The 19,085-nt window shown below is 38.7% G+C and overlaps 1 protein-coding gene across 1 annotated transcript in view; it reads right to left on the bottom strand.

Moving 5' to 3' along the window:
* MLIP (muscular LMNA interacting protein) overlaps positions 1-19,085 on the bottom strand; it is a gene marked incomplete at its 5' end in the record, with an annotated part of 184,683 nt that overhangs the window by 73,207 nt on the left and 92,391 nt on the right. Inside the window, 4 exons of the mRNA XM_084624504.1 lie at positions 192-251; positions 349-432; positions 522-587; positions 9,359-9,430. Coding sequence (XP_084480630.1) covers positions 192-251; positions 349-432; positions 522-587; positions 9,359-9,430 — 282 coding nt within the window. The remainder of the gene's footprint in view (positions 1-191; positions 252-348; positions 433-521; positions 588-9,358; positions 9,431-19,085) is intronic.

The following is a 19,085-nucleotide window of genomic DNA, read 5'->3' as shown; positions in this document are numbered from 1 at the left end:
AGTAGATATGTTGCAGTGGAGAGGAAGTAGCTCAAAAGCTGTAGCTGCTCTCTCCTCCCTTTCTCTTTTCTGTGTCTTTTTGGACACTAAGGGGAGGATCTGTATTGATCTGTCATCTTTTAAGATTAAATGTAGCTTTCTACTGTTACAGGTTTTGTATCTATGGTATGTGGCCAAGCTTACGCACTTACTTTGCCTACGTCTGAATCCATTGAAGTGTGCAGGGAAGATGGAGAAGATTCACACCGGCGCTGAAAAATGGGATTTGAAAGTGCACAGACTTTGTTAATAACAAGAGAAGATGGAAAAGAGATAAAACATTTAAATTCCACATTAGTGCTGTATTACCATAGGCAAGGGATCCTGTAACACTTGATCGATGGCAGCACAGAGTTCTTCAGTTTGTTGCCTGAGCTGGGCAGGGGAGCACATCTGCAAAAGTAGAAGCAACAGCTGAATTAGCTTTGGCTTTGTGAGTCGAAATGAAACACTGACTGAAGAGATTTATTGTGATTACCTACCTCCAAATTTGTGTCTAAAGTGGCATCCTCAGTCACTTTTTCTGTTTTAATTGGCTCTTCTAATGCCTAGAGATAAATAAAAATTGTTCTGATGTTAGATTGGATGAAAATAAAAACATGTTTTTCAATGTGAAAGTTTCCTTACTTGGTACTTCCCCGTATCACCTGGGAAAGAAGATAGCTGTGTTCTAAGCTTCGTCAAATGAAAGTGACCATATCTTGAAACATTAAAGATGTTCTGCACAGACAGAGCACCAAATTCCAGTGATATTAGAGAGGGTGAATGTCTCTAATATCTCCTGGTGAATATTGTTATTTTGAGCCTAATTATTCTTGGAGTTCAGAACAATATCTAAGATGAAAATTTTTCTGCATGTAATTTAAACCCATTGTCTCCCCACCAATGTTTACTTGCAGTATGTTGTTTAGGCACTAGATGTCTCTATGTGCTGTATACCTTCCAGATAAGGTGTGGTCCATGGTAAACAAGAGAATAAGACTGGGACCCAATCTCTGCAGAAGTCTGTTGGTTTGTGTCTGTGGCTGCTTTCTTTAATAAAATGACTCCTGTTTAAGAAGCACTGAGATTCCATATAACTTGACAAAGGATGTTTTTGGTTTTTTTTGCGGGGGGAGGAGGTTCTAAACAAAAAATTGTGTAGATAAAGGAAAATCTTTGTTATACATTAATAAAAGGAAAACTCTCTAAAGCCTTAATGGCTGAAGTGGGTGCCTTAATTATAAGTATCTCTTTAGATTTCCATTCAATTTTTTTTATCTCTTCCTCTCACCACAATTTCTCCAAAGCAGAACACAAACCAAATGTGCTTTGAGTCCAGGTCAAACTTTCAAACCCACAAAGTTGGTATCGGCTTGAAATTAGTGAAAATGAATTTGCCCATCTCTAATTCTACTAGTAAGTGCTGAATACCCACAAAAGCCAGGCTTAGAGGAGAATGCAGAACATCATTCCTCTTTTCCTTTCTTCTTCTAGGTTTTGACCTACAGCCTAGTTGCTGTTACCCTGTTCCTGCTTTAAAGTGACTTCCAAGGAGACGCCATGCTAAGTTACCATAATTACCCTGGAATCTGTGGGAGAACGATGCTAGACCGCAGGAGTCAGGATCTGTGGATTTTTAAATCATTGTGCTTTTTCAGTTTCCTTTGTATTATTTAATTTTTAAAAAATATCAAAAGAGCAAAATATATTTATTTAAAGTTAGTCACCCTGACCCCTACATGCTCCCTGCTTCAGTGGGGTTCTGTGGGAACAGTGACATCTCAGCATGGTACATGTCAGGGCTCCTCAACACACAAGACAGTGTGGTGACAAAATAAGCATGAGTTTACATAGTGAGGCATGGAATACCCCTCTTTGCCCAGCTATTGAGAGCATTCAACACAAAATTGTAAAGTTACTGGTATTTTACCTTTGCTGCTATTTCAATTATTGTCTATCGTATTATATATTATAACATATCATTTAAAGTTTTAAATCAAAATGAAAGGCTTCCATCAATCTGAAGTGATTTTTTTTGAAAGAGCACTTTCACTGAAAATGTTTAAATATCTGGATTTCATTCCAAGTCCAAATGAAAACAAATTCAGAGATCTCAAAACCCTTCACAAAAACAGAATTTCTGTCCTCTGCCCAGTTAGAGTAACTGGTAATGTGTCTGGATATAAATTAGAAAAACAACCTGTTTTATTTAGATACTTAAATCAAATAAACCCTCAAAATGGAGACTCTGCTAAGCTTCTTAAAGAATTCCTCCTCCATTAGGATACTGAGCACAGTAAATCACTAAGAAAAAAAAGCTTTACATGATCAGAATGCTCCCAGTGGTTGAACACACTCTGAGATGGGGAAACTATTACTTAGTAGCATCTGACTAGTCTTTCCACAAGGTACCACATATGCAAAAGTACTACAGTGGGCAGTTTGAGAAAACATATGGCTAATCCCTTCGGAATGCAGTCATGGTGTGATAGCCACTATTGGGAAATTTGTGCTGCTTGTTGCCCTTGTTGAAACTGGAGAGATGGATAATTTAAATTTTCAAGGCCACTGATCTAGAGCCTTTCCCAAGCACTACATCACCACTGAGAAAAAAGAACCACACATATTAAGAAGTTTCACCACTTTTCAATTCCTCTTATTTTCGCTCTCCTTCCTTTGGAATGCACAGCTATATTCCCTCAAAGCAGTGGAAGAGATAAGAGGAAACTGGTTTATGGGTACTCAGTGCCTGTACCCAAATGGATTCATTTTAATATATTTTTCCTGGTGGGTACAATAACAGTGTATCAAAATATAGCTGAATTTCTTTTTGATCAGTACAATATTTTGAATTTTCACATGGTTGGGGAAAAAAAACAGCATGCAAGTGCTGTAAATTATTTGAAAAGTATGATTTTTTTAAAATTAAAACTGGCATTTCTCAGTCAACCACGGGCCATGTCATATAATAATCTTATATTGCATCATTATTGCTAGCAGCAATATTGAGAACAAGCCAAGCTTGTCATCCTAGTCTACTGATTTAACAGTATGAAAAACAGCATTCCTGCTTAAATCCTTCACCTTTCACTCAAATATTAAACAGAAGGGCAATATTTTCAAGGTGAAGTGTAACAGAGCATAAATAAGGTGCTAAGTGCATTTCAGTGTGTAAATCAGATAATTACATGTCTAACTGCTCATTTGTCCTTACAAATGTGAGATTTGTGTGAGTGCAATGTATGCATCTCATTGAGATCAGCGTTGACAGTATGGCCCTCCAAAATTCCTGTGATTGCTAAACCAGTGTTAAAGCAGAAAGGAAATGGATGAACAATCTGATTTTGAGCCTGGATATTTAATTAGAAGATCCAAGGCTCTTTACAGTACCGATTGCACAGAAATCAATCACTTCACCCACTAGTGTAATTATCTATTTTTCAAATGGTTCAAGGCCTATACTCCGTTCCGTACCAGCCACACTCTGTAAGTATTGTCTTCTTATCATATGAATTTTCAGAATCCTGTGTTGAGCAAAGCAAGTGAAGGGTTTTTGGTTGTTGTTGGTTTTGTTTCTGGTTGTTGGGCTTTTTTTGGGGGGGGGGGGGAGTTTGCTTCATCTTTCTAGCACATTTTTCCTTATCGATACATTTCTAAAGCCTTACCATATACGAAAAATCCTTTCTACATGAGGCAGCTTCAACTATCATCAGCACCTCGTATAATTATATTATCTCTTAAAGACCCCGGGAAATGCCACTGAAAGGATTGACTACCATGAAACTTTGATACAGTTAGAACTCAGAAGTCTGCAATGGCTTTTAAAAAGAAAGAGACAGCTCCATAGCCTGCTTTGCAAAATTGTATGTTGACAGATAGGCTTGGCCCTTTTAATAATCACACAAACTGATTAATCATTTCTTTTCCGTTTCACAGCTAGAGATGGATCTCTAGCTAGAAGTAAATGTTTTTTTAGCATGACTCTTTGATGCAAGATATTCATCTGGCAAATGTGTGATTAGGTGGGTTTCCTGGATTGTTTTGTTTTTCCTAGGTGTGTAAATCCTCTTGAAATGTTGTTTTAGACCCATATGATTTTAGTCAAATGATATTGTTTTAATGGGGATAGCAAAGCATATCCCTAAATGCTAAATCCAAATAATGTAAAATCATTCTCAGTATTTCCAACCAAAATATGATACCATATTTGTATGCTGTTTGTGAAGGTCAGTCACAGAAACATACAGCACTAACTTGTAAGAAACAGTTATATGTAACTGTATAGTAGACATGATAAATATTCCCTATTGAGAGCTAAAGATCAGCTGCGTAGTGTAGGGCAGACTTTTTTTTTGCTTGGGACTCCAGAGTTAAGAAAAGTATAACTGGAGGTTTTGCATTAATGACTTGTCCAATTTGATTCTAGCATATTTGAAAACCAAACAATTGTTGCTGAGTCCGAAGAATGTTTTATTTAAAGGATTATCTACTCAAGGCTCTATTTTAAAAATCCCTATTCAGGGAAAACATTTGTATAAATACAGTCCTGAGAGCAGCTTTAACAAGACTTCCACTCTAGGTAGTTTTGAGTTAGTTTGCTCAGTATTCTTTGAAATAAAGCCATCTATCATGATCCATTTTGAGTGAAAGACACCTTTATGGCACATTTGATAAATGAAATCTCTAAATCATGGATATGTTATATCTGAAAAAGAAATAATCTGTCCCGGAGCTGGAATTTTTGAATTAGAGTATAACCTGATAATATTTAAATAATGGAGGATAAGAATCAAGACTTGCGGGATAATTCAAAATACAAAACAACCTACAGTTACAGTAGATGAGCTATCTTTTTTTTATACTTGCTGAACAAAGGCAACATGTTACTCGGTATTATCAAGCCCCATCCCTTCTGCACAATGATTGAAGGGTTGGTCCCATCATTATCTGACATTGTATGCTGTGATACCAGGCAAAAGGAAATGCCTCAGTAATGAAAAGGATACCAGTGTGGGGTATATGATCAGCACAGCACATAAGTAGTAAGGAAACATGTTCCAAAACAGATTTTGAGAATTAATTGTGCCAAATATTATAATGTAGTAAGTTTATGAAGGCAGCTCTTAAACATTTCAAAATACAAATTTTTACGGTCACACATCGCTAGAGTCACTTTGATGACTGCCATTAGCAGATCGGTAGGTAGCCCACTACAGTCTCACTGGCACTGGAACATGGTGGAGATAAAGAGGTGGATTGAATTCCACTGATCTAGGTGGAGTTTTGACACAAACTGACTTCTGACTGTATAGGGGTTAGTGAAGAGCAGAAGGGAGGAGGCCATAATGTAAACTAGCTTCCTGAAGGACTAAGGAAATAAGCTAAGCTTGTGAAAGTAACTTGCAGTGGAGGGGGTGGGGAAATGGCACATTTTATTTTAGTAGAGCTAACACCTTTGGATTACAGAGGTCATGGTTTGGAGTTTCAGCTTCACATGCAAAGTTCAACCACTGAATGGCGTATTCCACCAGTTAGATACACCTTCCTTGGGCTGGCTTGACAACAGATAGCAACAAAACAGTTGGGAATGAGAGTAGGATTGTATATGTTTGCACTGCTAAGGGAAGGAAAGAGCATATGATGTACTATGATGCATTGTCTATGTGAAAAGACACTGAGTTACTCTTATTGTCCAAAAATAATGAGGAGTCCTTGTGGCACCTTAGATTCTGACAAATTTATTGGGCATAATCTTTCGTGGGCTAGAACCCACTTCATCAGATGAATGGAGTGGAAAATACAGGAGCAGATATAAATACATGAAAAGATGGGAGTTGCCTTACCAAGTGTGAGGTCAGTCTAATGAGACAATTCAATTAACAGTAGGATACCAAGGGAGGAAAATAACTTTTGTAGTGGCCCAAACTGTCCAGATCACAAAGGGTCTTCCCATTAGCTCACCTTGCAGAGCTTCTACATCTGGCCCAAGAGTGGCCCAATTTAAAACAATTCCATGGAGTAAAGAGCTCCATTAATTGACCACTCCAGTGTCTGACCAGCAGATGAAAAAACCAATGAGCCACTTATTTAACAATGGGGGGAAAGTTAAAGACCCCACTTCAGTCAGCACACTTGGAGGAGAAAAAAACATTAGAATTACTGTCTTTCTTGGCCCTCTGGTGTTAAAATGACAATAGTACATTGGGGATCCATAAAAGGAAGTTTAAAAAATATACCCTCCCAAATGTTATATGTACAGAGAGAGAGAAAGAGATCAGAGACAGAGATGGATTGATTAGACAAATAAAAGTTAGATACAGGAAGAGAAACATATCAGCAAAAGAAACAAAATCACCATCACCTTTTTATCATGTGATCTGGTACATGGTATGAACTGTGACTAGATCATAGACTTCAAGGGCCTGGGCAAACACATTTCTCTTGACCACTTGAACAATTAAATGTCACTGCTTAAGAAATGAAACAAGGATTGTCTTATTTTTCTAAAAATGCCTTTCAGAAAAGTCAGACAATCCTTGTTTCACCTCCTAAGCAGTGATATCTAATTATAAGCAGAAGATACTTGCTCAGCTTGTGTTCAGTAGTGACTATCATGACAAATAAATGTCTGTGTTGGATATTGCAGAACAGCATTTCTTGGTGCAAGAAGTGTAGCTCTAAGAGTATGTCTATACTTCAAGTTGGAGGTACAATTTCCAGGTCAAGGAGATATCCCTACACTAGCTCTGATCAAGAAAATGTGCTAAAAATAGAAGTGTAGCCACGATGGCTCAGCTAGCCACCGTATGTACCTAGTATCTCCAGTGGGCTTCTACTAAGGGCAGCTAGCCCGTCCCACCATGTGTACCACCACAGAAACACTTTGTTTTTAGGGTGCCAGCTCAATCACAGGTAGGGTGACCAGATGTCCTGATTTTATAGGGACAGTCCTGATATTCAGGGCTTTTCCTTATATTAGCACCTATTAGCCCCCCCCCCCCCCCCACTCCACCCCCTGTCCCGATTTTTCACACTTTCTATCTGGTCACCCTAATCTCAGCTAGGTCAACTATGTCTCCTCAAACTGGAAATCATACCTTCAGCTCAATGGTCAGACATACCCCAAGACTTTTTACCTAAACTGGCCTGATCTTGTCAAGAATTATATGCTAAAAGAAAGTGATTTATATAATTAAAACCTAGTTCTCTTGCACCTCTCCTTATAAAAACATTAGGTTAAAAATGTTAATAATGATCGCTGGAACAAACTTATTGGCAATAACAACAACTATCTTTGGGCTAGACTGTGACTTGATCTACAGACCTTCACATGAGTAATAACCCCTTTCCCTTGTGTGGGCTACCAGGACTGGGTGCCCTGGTCTTTGTAGGTGCTGTGTGCCTACTTACTCCCTCCTGGAGCTGGTATGTGGAGAATGTGTGTCAGCCCACCCAGTTGAACTGGTACAGGAGGATGTTGTAATTAGTTGCTGGTAAAGGCCAGTAGCAAATTACTCTCCTCCTCTCCCCAAAATGAGGGAGAAGCAGGGAGGGAGCTGTACCTTAGAGTGGTGCTTGAGTCACAATACTTATCATGCCTATTTGGGGTACAACTTACACACCACCCTTAATCAGGCTGTGCATTAAGGCATAATCTAGTACACTGTAGCCTAAGTTATCTGAGCCCGAGACCCAAATCCTGCCTTAGAAAATCTAATTTCTACTGACATGGTATGAACTTGCTTTCACCCTTTCAGAATGTGCCAAGGTTACTATTTTCAATAGAAAGGGTGATAACTAAGGTCTTCTCTCTCAATGCTAGTGTCATTTCAGACAATACCTTCATTTTCTGATAACCCTATCATCATTTTCTACAAACTCAATTTTATGTATTGGGAATAAGGTACATAGAACTAGAAAAAGGTAGAAATTCCAAAGAGTGTTACCAAGATCCATTCCTAAAATGGAATCACCCTTGATTTGCACCATATGAAATCAATGCTCAAGAAAAGGCTGGACATCCAAGACTTCAATAAGAGAAGATATAATCTGCAATCAATGAAAAACTTCAATCAAGCATTAGCGAGTTTTTAAAAATGTATTAAATGGTTTGAAGAAAAAAATTCAGTTTGTATCTGTTAAACGTGGTGTGACTTTCAAATATGCCAACCATTATCTGCTAGCCTACCATTAATAATACTTGACCAGGGGTAAAACTCTAAAAAGGACCTATTGGTATGACTACACTGCAAACTAAGCCCATGCGCAGAACCAGGTTGAGACCAAGCCCTGCTTCCATCACACACAAATCAGTTTGACACAGGTCAGCAAGAACTCAGGACCTGGGTCCTAAGACCTGGCTAGTAGATGTGGGTCAGAGCCCAATTCCTGCTATGACTTGGGTCCGAGCTCTGTCATTTTGCAGTGTGGATGCTGTTCAAGCCTCAGATCCAAGAGAGAAGGTCTGGACAGTGCAGTATGAAGACATTAACGTGGCTCTGGTCCAATAATTTACAATGTAGTGTGGACGCTCAAGTGCAGTCTTGGAAACACTGAGTCCACAAGCGCAGGTTTACAATGCAGCGTAGACATATCTTAAGTGACATATAACCCTAAATCCCATTTTCAAAGATGACTTAGAATCTTAGGACCACAAGTCTTATTGAAAGTTAATGGGACTTAAGCTCCTGTGAGCCAATTTTTCAAAGGTATTTAGGTGCCTCAAGATGAGATTTGCAAAAATGTCTAAGCAGGTTAGGTGCTAACTCCCACTGAAATCAATGGGAATCTTTCTAGTGACTTTAATACAAGCTGGATGCTGGACAAAAATTTCAAAAGAGTCAATGGTACTTAGGCTTCTAAATCACAGGTGATCTAAAAATTTAACACTTCATTCAAAATTAAAGTTGTCAGTTGCACCATTGTCTTCAATGGTTGTTTTGTACAAGTAAGGACTGCACAATTTGGCCTTCATTGTGTAATCAAAACTTAACACCAGAGATTTGTCATGGTCTTAGAACTGTGAAAATCTAGCCCTTTGAAGCTTGCCAAAGAACATTTTAGACAGTGTGATATAAACTGCAACTCCCATGGGAAGAAATATTTTCTGCAGGGAATTTTTGTAGAAACTCAGAAGAAGGAAGTCTCACATATTTTATACAACACTAATGGCCCTGAAGAATAGTAGCATATATAACCCTGAATAGTCAGCCCACAGTATTTATGTTTTGAAATATTCACAGCATTAATGTCAGGAAAATCTTAATTATGAAATGTTCTTAAGTAGAATGTGCTTGAATACATGAGGCAATTTTCATGCTCCTGAGCAAACACTAACCTTCTGCTCCATAAGCAAGGTGTTTGTAGGGATTGCTGCAAAAGCCTTGTAGCTTGTCTTGATCTTGTATTGCTAGAAGGGATAAGCCAGAAAGCAGGAATGGGAATGAAAAAAAAAAAAAGGGTATGATAGAATTAAAGCTAATTCTACCAATCTCATTGACAAGTTATCAATAATAAAGTGATTACATTTGGTTTGAAAAAGTTATTTCTTACAGAAGAACTACATGGGCTTCACTCCATGGTGCTATTTTCATGGTTTTACAAATATTTTTAAAAAACAACCATATGAATAGTTTATATGTAAGATAAGTAGAGCTGAGAAACTTAGCAGCACACAATTTCTTCAATTAACTTGGGAAAGTATCCATAAAGAATGCTGTTGGGTTTTTGGTTTGTTTGTTTTTTTTTGGGGGGGGGCGGTGTTACAAGTTTTGTTTTTATTTGAAATGACTTAGTGGATGGACTGCGCAAACCTATTCCTGCCTGTCTATTTCTCATGAACTGTCCACTTCAACTGTGGCTTCCACATGGAAGCTAATGGAAGTTTTGTCATTGATTTTAATGAAGCAGACTCAGGCCCCTGTTGCCTGGATATTTGCTATTTTTGCTATGTGGACTGGTCAACTAACACATGTGATATTGTTTTGATCACTGTCTGGGCAACTCCAAACCAAAGAAGACCTTCCAAGACATCTCTGTGGATCCTTCCGTTGTAAGTAGTTGTGCAATATTCATAGTTTTGCCAACCTCACACCTCCAAAAAAAAAAATCCTAAGTCAGGCCCTCAAAAATCATGAGATTGGGTTTAAATCATGAGGTTTTTTTAAATATATTTTTTTTAATTTACCAACTGGTTTAGGAGCCTTTAGAGTTCATACTTTCAAGCTTTTCTCTGCAACTATGAGAGCCTGAAACTTACTTTTTTTAAAAAACGAAAGCTCAGATTCTCACATAATTACATGATTTCAAGAGCTGGGGCTTTTAGCAAAAATACCATATTGTGAGGGATGGAACCACTGTTCACATAATTATTTGTGTGTATGACTAGATACTTAAATGACTATTTGTGACATTTTCCCTTCTCACAAATATTCTGATGAACAAAATTTCACTTGCATGAATAGTCCAAAAAAAAAAAAAAGTATATAAAAAATGATCACAAATACCACCAAAGTGAATGGTCAGTTTTCCTGTGAACAAATGTGAATGAATACTTTTTGGCCGTGTTCATCCAGTTCTAGAAATAAAGTAACAAAATTATCTACTTTGCTTTTTCCACTGTGTTGCACTGGAGGCAAGTCAATTATTCAATGAAAGATTGTATAATATGCTTTACTTTGGGGTTCTTCAGTTAATAATTTTTCCTGCCCTCATGAGTGTCTAATCTCTACATAATTTATTTCTAGTAATAAGCTTTTTCTTAATCCGCCTCTTCCAACAAGAATACTATTGTACAAAAATGTTGTGACATTTGCTCCCTAACAGGGAAGAAGGGACCGAGGGGGGAAAAAAATGAAAGAAAAAATTACTCTCTTTTGTCATGATCTTTGCTTAGGTTTGTCACAGCTGTTATATATGGCCTTGATCCTGCAGTTTGCTACATCCACAAGTGGGAAATTGCAAGATCAGGGTCTATATTAGTTAATGGTAAAATTTTCAAAAAGCATTTAAGAACATAAGAACCGCCCTACTGGGTCAGACCAAAGGTCCGTCTAGCCCAGTATCCTGTCTTCCGACAGTGGCCAGTGCCAGGTGCCCCAGAGGAAATGAACAGAACAGGTAATCATCAAGTGAGCCATCCCCTGTTGCTAATTCCCAGCTTCTGGCAAACACAGGCTAGGGACACCAATCCTGCCCATCCTGGCTAATAGCCATTGATAGACCCATCCTCCAGGAATATATCTAGCTCTTTTTTGAATCCTGTTATGGTCTTCACCTTCACAATACCCTCTGGCAAGGAGTTCCACAGGTTCACTGTGTGTTGTGTTAAGAAATACTTCCTTTTGTTTGTTTTAAACCTGCTGCCTATTAATTTCATGTGGTAACCCCTTGTTCTTGTGTTATGAGAAGTAGTAAACAACACTTCCTCATCTACTTTCTCTACACCAGTCATGATTTTATAGACCTCAATCATATCTCCCCTTAGCCGTCTCTTTTCCAAGCTCAAAAGTCCCAGTCTCTCCTCATCTGGAAGCCATTCCATACCCCCAATCATGTTTGTTGCCCTTTTCTGAACCTTTTCCAATTCCAATGTATCTTTTTTGAGCTGAGGCGACCACATCTGCACATAGTATTCAAGATGTGGGTGTACCATGGATTTATATAGAAGCAACATGATATTTAGTGTCCTATTATCTATCCCTTTCTTAATTATTCCCAGCATTCTGTTTGCTTTTTTGACTGCCGCTGCACATTGAGTGGATGTTTTCAGAGAACTATCCACAATGACTCCAAGATCTCTTTCTCTAGTGGTAACAGCTAATTTAGACCCCATCATTTTATATGTCTGGTTGGGATTATGCTTGCCAATGCATTATCAACATTAAATTTCATCTGCCATTTTGTTGCCCAGTCACCCAGTTTTGAGAGATCCTTTTGTAGCTCTTCACAATCTGCCTGGGTCTTAAATATCTTTCATAATTTTGTATCATCTGCAAATTTTGCCACCTCACCGTTTACCCCTTTTTCCAGATCATTTATGAATATGTTGAATAGGACTGGTCCCAGAACAGACCCCTGGGGGACACCACTATTTACCTCTCTCCATTCTCAAAACTGACCATTTATACCTACCCTTTGTTTCCTAGCTTTTAACCAGTTACCAATCCATGAGATTCCTCTTATCCCGTGGCAGTTTACTTTGCATAAGAGCCTTTGGTGAGGAATCTTGTCAAAGGCTTTCTGAAAATCTAAGTACACTATATCCACTGGATCCCCTTGGTCCATATGCTTCTGACCCCCTCAAAGAATTCTAATAGATTGGCGAGGCATGATTTCCCTTTACTAAAACCACGTTGACTCTTCCTCAACAAATTATGTTCATCTCTATGTCTGACAATATTGTTCTTTTTTATAGTTTCAACCAGTTTGCCCAGTACTGAAGTCAGGCTTACAGACTTGTAATGGCCGGGATCACCTCTGGAGCCCTTTTTTAAAATTGGCGTCACATTAGCTATCCTCCAGTCATCTGGTACAGAAGCTGATTTAAATGATAGGTTAGACTTGAGTTAGTAGTTCTGCAATTTCACATTTGAGTTCCCTCAGAACCCTTGGATGAATACTATCTGGTCCTGGTGACTATTTGCTGTTTAATTTATCAATTTGTTCCAAAACCTCCTCTAATGATACCTCAATCTGGGACAGTTCCTCAGATCAGACCTAAAAAGAATGGCTCAGGTTTGGCAATCTCCCTCACATCCTCAGCCGTGAAGACCAATGCAAAGAATTCATTTAGTTTCTCCACAATGGCCTTATCGTCCTTGAGTGCTCCTTTAGCACCTTGATTGTCCAGTGGCCCCACTGGTTGTTTAGCAGGCTTCCTGTGTCTGATGCACTTAAAAAAAATTGCTATTACTTTTTGAGGCTTTAGCTAACTGTTCCTCAAATTCTTTTTTGGCCTTCCTAATTGTATTTTTACACTTCATTTGCCAGAGTTTATGCACCTTTCTATTTTCTTCACTAGGATTTAACTTCCACTTTTTAAAGGATGCCTTTTTGCCCCTCACTGCTGCTTTTACTTTGTTGTTTAGCCACAGTGGCTCTTTTTTGGTTCTCTTAAATGTGTACCCCAAATTAAAAAAACATAGTAAGTTGAGCCTCTATTATGGTGTCTTTATAAAGTTTCCACACAACTTGCAGAGATTTCACTTTTGGCACTGTACCCTTTAATTTCTGTTTAACTAACCTCCTCATTTTTGTGTAGTTCCCCTTTCTGAAATGAAATGCTACAGTGTTGCACCGCTGTGGTGTTTTTCCTGCTACAGGGATATTAAATTTAATTATGTTATGGTCACTATTACCAAGCAGTCCAGCTATATTCACCTCTTGGACCAGATCCTGTGCTCCACTTAGGACTAAATCAAGAATTGCCTCTCCCCTGGTGGATTCCAGGACCAGCTGCTCCAAAAAGCACTCATTTAAGGTGTCAAGAAACTTTATCTCTACATCCCGTCCTGAGGTGACATGTACCCAGTCAATATAGAGATAATTGAAATCACACATTATTATTATTGAGTTTTTTATTTTAATAGCCTCTCTAATCTCCCAGAGCATTTTGCAGTCACTATCACCATCCTGGTCAGGTGGTCGGTAATATATCCCTACCGCTATATTCTTATTATTAGAGCATGGAATTTCTATCAATAGAGATTCTATGGTACAGTTTGATTCATTTATAATTTTTACTTCATCTGATTCTATGCTTCTTTCACATATAATGCCACTCCCCCATCAGCCCGACTTGTTCTGTCCTTCCTATATATTTTGTACCCCGGTATTACTGAATCCCATTGATTATCCTCATTCCACCAAGTTTCTGTGATGCCTATTATATCAATATCCACATTTAATACGAGGCACTCTAATTAACCTATTTTATTAATTAGACTTCTAGCACTGGTATATAAGCACTTTAAAAACTTGTCTCCTTTTAGCTGTCTGCCATTACACGATGTAATTGAAAGGGACTTTTTTTATTTGACTGTTTCTGATCAGACCCTGCCTATATTTTATTATTTTCCATCCTCTCCTCCCCACTAGGACATACAGATTCTTTATTAATAGATCCTCCCCTAAGGGATGTCTGAACCATGTGTTTCTCCGCACCTGTCGGCTTTCCCCCAGTCCTTAGTTTAAAATCTGCTCTACGAACTTTTTAATGTAAAGTGCCAGCAATCTGGTTCCATTTTGGTTTAGGTGGTGTCCATCCTTCCTGTATAGGCTCCCCCTTTCCCAAAAGTTTCCCCAGTTCCTAATAAATCTAAATCCCTTCTCCCTACATCATCATCTCATGAGACTCTGCAGTTCTGCCTGTCTAACTGGCCCTGTGCATGGAACTGGGAGCATCTCAGAGAATGCTACCATGGAGGTCCTGGACTTCAATTTCTTACCTAGCAGCCTAAATTTGGCCATTTAAATGACTTAGGAGCTTACATCCATTTTCAAAAGTGACTTAGGAGCCTAACTCATTGATTTTCAATTAACTTTAGACAGCTATGGGTCAGAGTTGTAGACGGTATTTAGGTACCTAAGGATTGAGATAGGTGCCTAGTGGGATTTTCAAAAGCTCCTACATTCCTAACTCCCACTGAAATTCCTAGGCACCTAAGTCACTTTTGAAAATGGGAGTTAGGCTCCTGCATCATTTGAGTGGTTTTGGAAATTGTCTCCAATGTCTGTATAGTGCTTTTAAAAATACAGCCCATATACTGTGAGAAGGGGGCTGTTAGCAGCTATAAACAGAGAGCCTTTGGGCAGCCAGCACCCTCATTACTTAGGATATGTAGGGCACTGGGTAGTTAGAGTAGGAGGGAATTAGGTAGTTTACGGGAATCACTTGCACCTGTAGGGAATCTGATAAACTACTGGAGTAATTAGCTGACCAGCTGGATAGCTCAGAAAAGAAAGCAAGCAGTATAAAAGGCTGAGACCCATTGTGCTGTATCTAAAGCACCGGGCAAGAAATAATAATAAAGACACTTGGTGAAGGTACCTCGTGGAGTGTGTGCGCTGTTGAATCACTGGGAGAGCTTACTAGCCAGGGTTTCCAGGGATGGAGGTGGACCAAGCTTACATGTATATATATTGGTATATACATATATAAAAAGCTAAATATGCAAAACAAAAAAACCTTCAGTATTCTAGGCACATCTTTTTGCACCAGCAATTGCACAATTTTGGTGACTAATGGTCTGAATGCACTTGCAAGTCAGATGGGGCATCTAAATAGGGACATCTAAAGGTCTAACTGCGCTCACATTTCATTGCATGTGCACAATTGTATGCACAAGACTGAAAGTTGATATGAGGCCAGGATACAGTCAGTGTCATAATATACAAAGAAGCACAAACACATTAAAAAGGACTGCAGTCCTCCTATTAAAGCAAGTAGCATTTTGCTGTTGACTTCAATGGCAACAGATTCCAATTGAAAAAAAATAAGTAAAAAAAGGAAAACAGATTTGTAAAGGGAAAATCTATAATTAAGTATAGTCCAGTCATGTAATGTATTGTGACAAACCACCGGAGAGAAGATACTCAGAGTTAAATATTCTTCATTCTCCTTTAATTCATTATTCCTGACACTTACACATTATTCTCAGCTTTCTGTAATACTTGGGCACAGTAAAGTAAATGAAAGGCAGAGTGAGAGATCTGAATTTTAAATTACTGGGTTTAGCTCTTATAACATTGGGTGGGGGGGGAGAGGATTTCAAGAGTGGGCATACTCATTAAACTGTAAAAGTCCAGGAGCAAATGGAATAATTGCATGCCTATTTGAATGTTCAATTATTTGATATTCTCACATAAGCATAGGTTGTGTGTAAACATATGTGGAAATTGTGGGCAAGCTAATTTCATTCCTTGAGACTTTAGCCTTCAGTGTTATTATAAAGCACAGTATTTTTGTTCTGTTTAATATTTTATATATATATAATCTACATACACACACACAAAATGACTAAAGCTTAAAAGCGCTGGTAAAAATTGTGCAGACTCTGTTACTAGAAATTGTATCAATCCTTTTTGACCAACTGCTCTTTCATTAAAATTATTATGGATATTCCCCTGAGATCATAATGGCTTCTTCAAAGCCCATGCAATCTTTGAATTGTTCTACATAAAAACAAAAATCTGCAAGTCTTAAGCATATACAGCTTTATGCATAGGGAGGTCGTCCCCTCCCACATTTCGGGGAGAGACCCAGCCCTGCCCCTTCCTCCCAAGGCCCTGCCCCTTCCGGGGCAGGAGGAGGAGGCAGAGCTGGCTCCATACCGGTACGTGCTCCATTTTACTTTCACCCTTGATTTAAGCACAAGTAGTTCCTTTGATGCTGTGTGATTAAATATGACCATTTATATCATTGATATTACCACTGTTATACAATTACAACAAATCTTGTACCAAGTATGTCACGTAAGGGGTCAATGGAAAAGTTATGATTTTCTAAGTATTATTATCCTGTTTATATGCATCTTTGTAGCTGAAGTTATGAATATTGGCTATGCATTGGTATCTTATACATGTGTTGTATTCTTGGCTAGAATTTACATTAGAGCGAGACAGCTATGTGTTGATGGCCCATTAAGGGCACTTCACCCTAACAATGGGCCATAGAAGAAACTCATCCTGCCCCATAATCCTTTCCTGTGGATGCCTCAGCCAGAATATGGACAATGGGTGCCCATCTGAGTCATCAAAGCATGTAAGGGCATGTGATATGTTCATGTGACCCTGGACTCCAACTTGGGCCAGTAACTTTCCATGCACTGAGTGAGCTATGAGCTTCATTTGAGACAGTAAATTTCCAGGCACATGGCAGAAAATATAAAAGACCCCTGAGATATCTCTATTGTCCATGTTTCCTGCCCTGATTCTCTGGACTGTGGATTTACAACTAAAAGGAGAACTTTTGAACTATGGACTGAGGAGCTTCCAATCTTTTGGAAGTCACCAGAGAGACTTTACAAACCAACAGTCTATTCCATCACTGCTACAAAGATGCTACACTGATATAAGGATTTTGCAATCACTTGTTTGTATATGATCTATTAACCATTATTAACTCTCTTCTTCTTTTCTTTTATTATTAAACCTTTAGCTTTAGTTACTAAAAGGTTGGCATCTGTGTGATTATTGGGTAAAATCTGAGTTATATATTGACCTGGCTAAGTGGCTGATCTCTTGGGGTTAGAAGGACCCTACAGTTGATGAAAATGGTTTTCAGCAAACACTTATCATATAGTCCAGTGTCTGGGTGTTAAAACCAGGGCTGGAATGCCTATGGAGACTGCATTTTTGACTTCTTGTTAACCACTGTGGTGAGTCAAATGTTTACTTTTGTTACTAGCTCTATCATAACATAATGATAGAGTAATGACCAGTTTGGGGTCATCTGGCACTATTTCTCAGCACTTTGTCCTGAATTTAGTATCTTCAGCTGTGACCCACTGAGGCACGGTGATAGTTGCACAAGACTTTTCTTTCTGCAGGGTTGATGCTGAGAGGAGCTGAACACCTGAGACTTCAGTGAGAGCTACAAGTGCTCAGAACCACTCAGGCTGGGGTTTTTGCAAGCTCTTATTCTCACAGACTGGGATCACAAAACAAGAAGAGGGCCAGGTGCAAACAGTGCTACTGAGACCTGTTTCTGAAATAGAATTATCATTCACCTGTGAAAGCACGGTTCAAGAACAGGTCATATATTGCCAAGATATAAAGATGAGAAAATGCTTAACTTGCATGTGGTGAGAAAATGTGTTCATCTGCAAGTGATTAAAATTAGGAACACGTGTATTAGATGGTTGAAAGAAAATAATCCAGTTAGTACCTGTAAGTTGCAGGTTCAATTATTTCCTGCCATTCCACAGTTATTAAAACCTGACAAAACTGTTTAGATTGTACAGTGAGGGCCACTATAAAAAAAACCAGACAATAGAAAGAGCTGGGGGTGCTTTTTTACAGGTAGCTGGTGCTTGTGAAATTTAAAATATGTTTTTTTCTTTTAATGGATGAATATGGTATCCATTAAACTAAGAGGATTGACTTCAAGCAGGTATAGGGCCTGATCCAAAGCCCACTGGTGTCAACCAGAATCTTTCCAGGGACATCAATTAACTTTGGATCAGGTCCACAGTTCAGACAGGTGACAGCCCTACATTGCTGTGTCAATGCACCTGCAGTAAATCCTGATTTACATCCCTCTCCTATCCCAGTCCTCAGCTACGCATAAGTAGAGCCTGCCAACTACTAAATTACATGCTGTTCTTTGTAATATGGACAACTGGCAATTCAGCTGAGCCCACCACAGTGAGGGTATCATTCTGCAGCCTTTCCATGAATACTTCTCCTGACTTCAATGGGACTACTCACCTGAATGATGCCTGCAGCACTGGGACCTACTTGTTATCTGTGACCTACGGAAAGATTTGACTCCAGGAGTGAAGTCCTAGCTCAGCTGGATTCAATGGCAAAACTTCCATTCAGCGGATCTAGGGTTTCACCCTAGGTCTCTAGAGGTGAAAGACTAGTTTTATTTCCAGAATGGGAATATACAGGATTGGGATTATTATCCCCCAAGAAATTTTGTGGGACATACATGAAGGATGGTCTGTACCACAGGTGAAAAAATATGGTCTTCAGAAGAATCTGTGGCCACATCCAGCAACACACTTAAGCATATATGTAATTTTAAGCACATGAATAGTTCTGTTGATGTCAAGCTTTCAGGTGAAGGATATGAGACCAGCAAGTCAATGGGACCACTCACATGCTTAAATCATATACATGTGTAAGCATTTTGCTGAATCATATCTTTTAAGAGATGAGGACAGAAGTGCCAATGGCAGGGATGATTTAAAGATATCCAGAGAAGGGCTGAACTGCTATAGAGGGAGTCATTTTCCCCATTTTCCTTTTGATTCAAACACTAATTCATTATATTTATTAGAACATGGTGCCCCAAAATGAGCTGCACACTTCACAACACATACAAGATGGTTTAGATA

Source organism: Lepidochelys olivacea, assembly GCF_965140295.1.
Source record: "Lepidochelys olivacea isolate rLepOli2 genome assembly, chromosome: 3".
Taxonomy (NCBI): domain Eukaryota; kingdom Metazoa; phylum Chordata; order Testudines; family Cheloniidae; genus Lepidochelys; species Lepidochelys olivacea.
The sequence above is the reverse complement of the archived record's forward strand: the minus strand, read 5'-3'. Positions and strand labels throughout refer to the sequence as shown.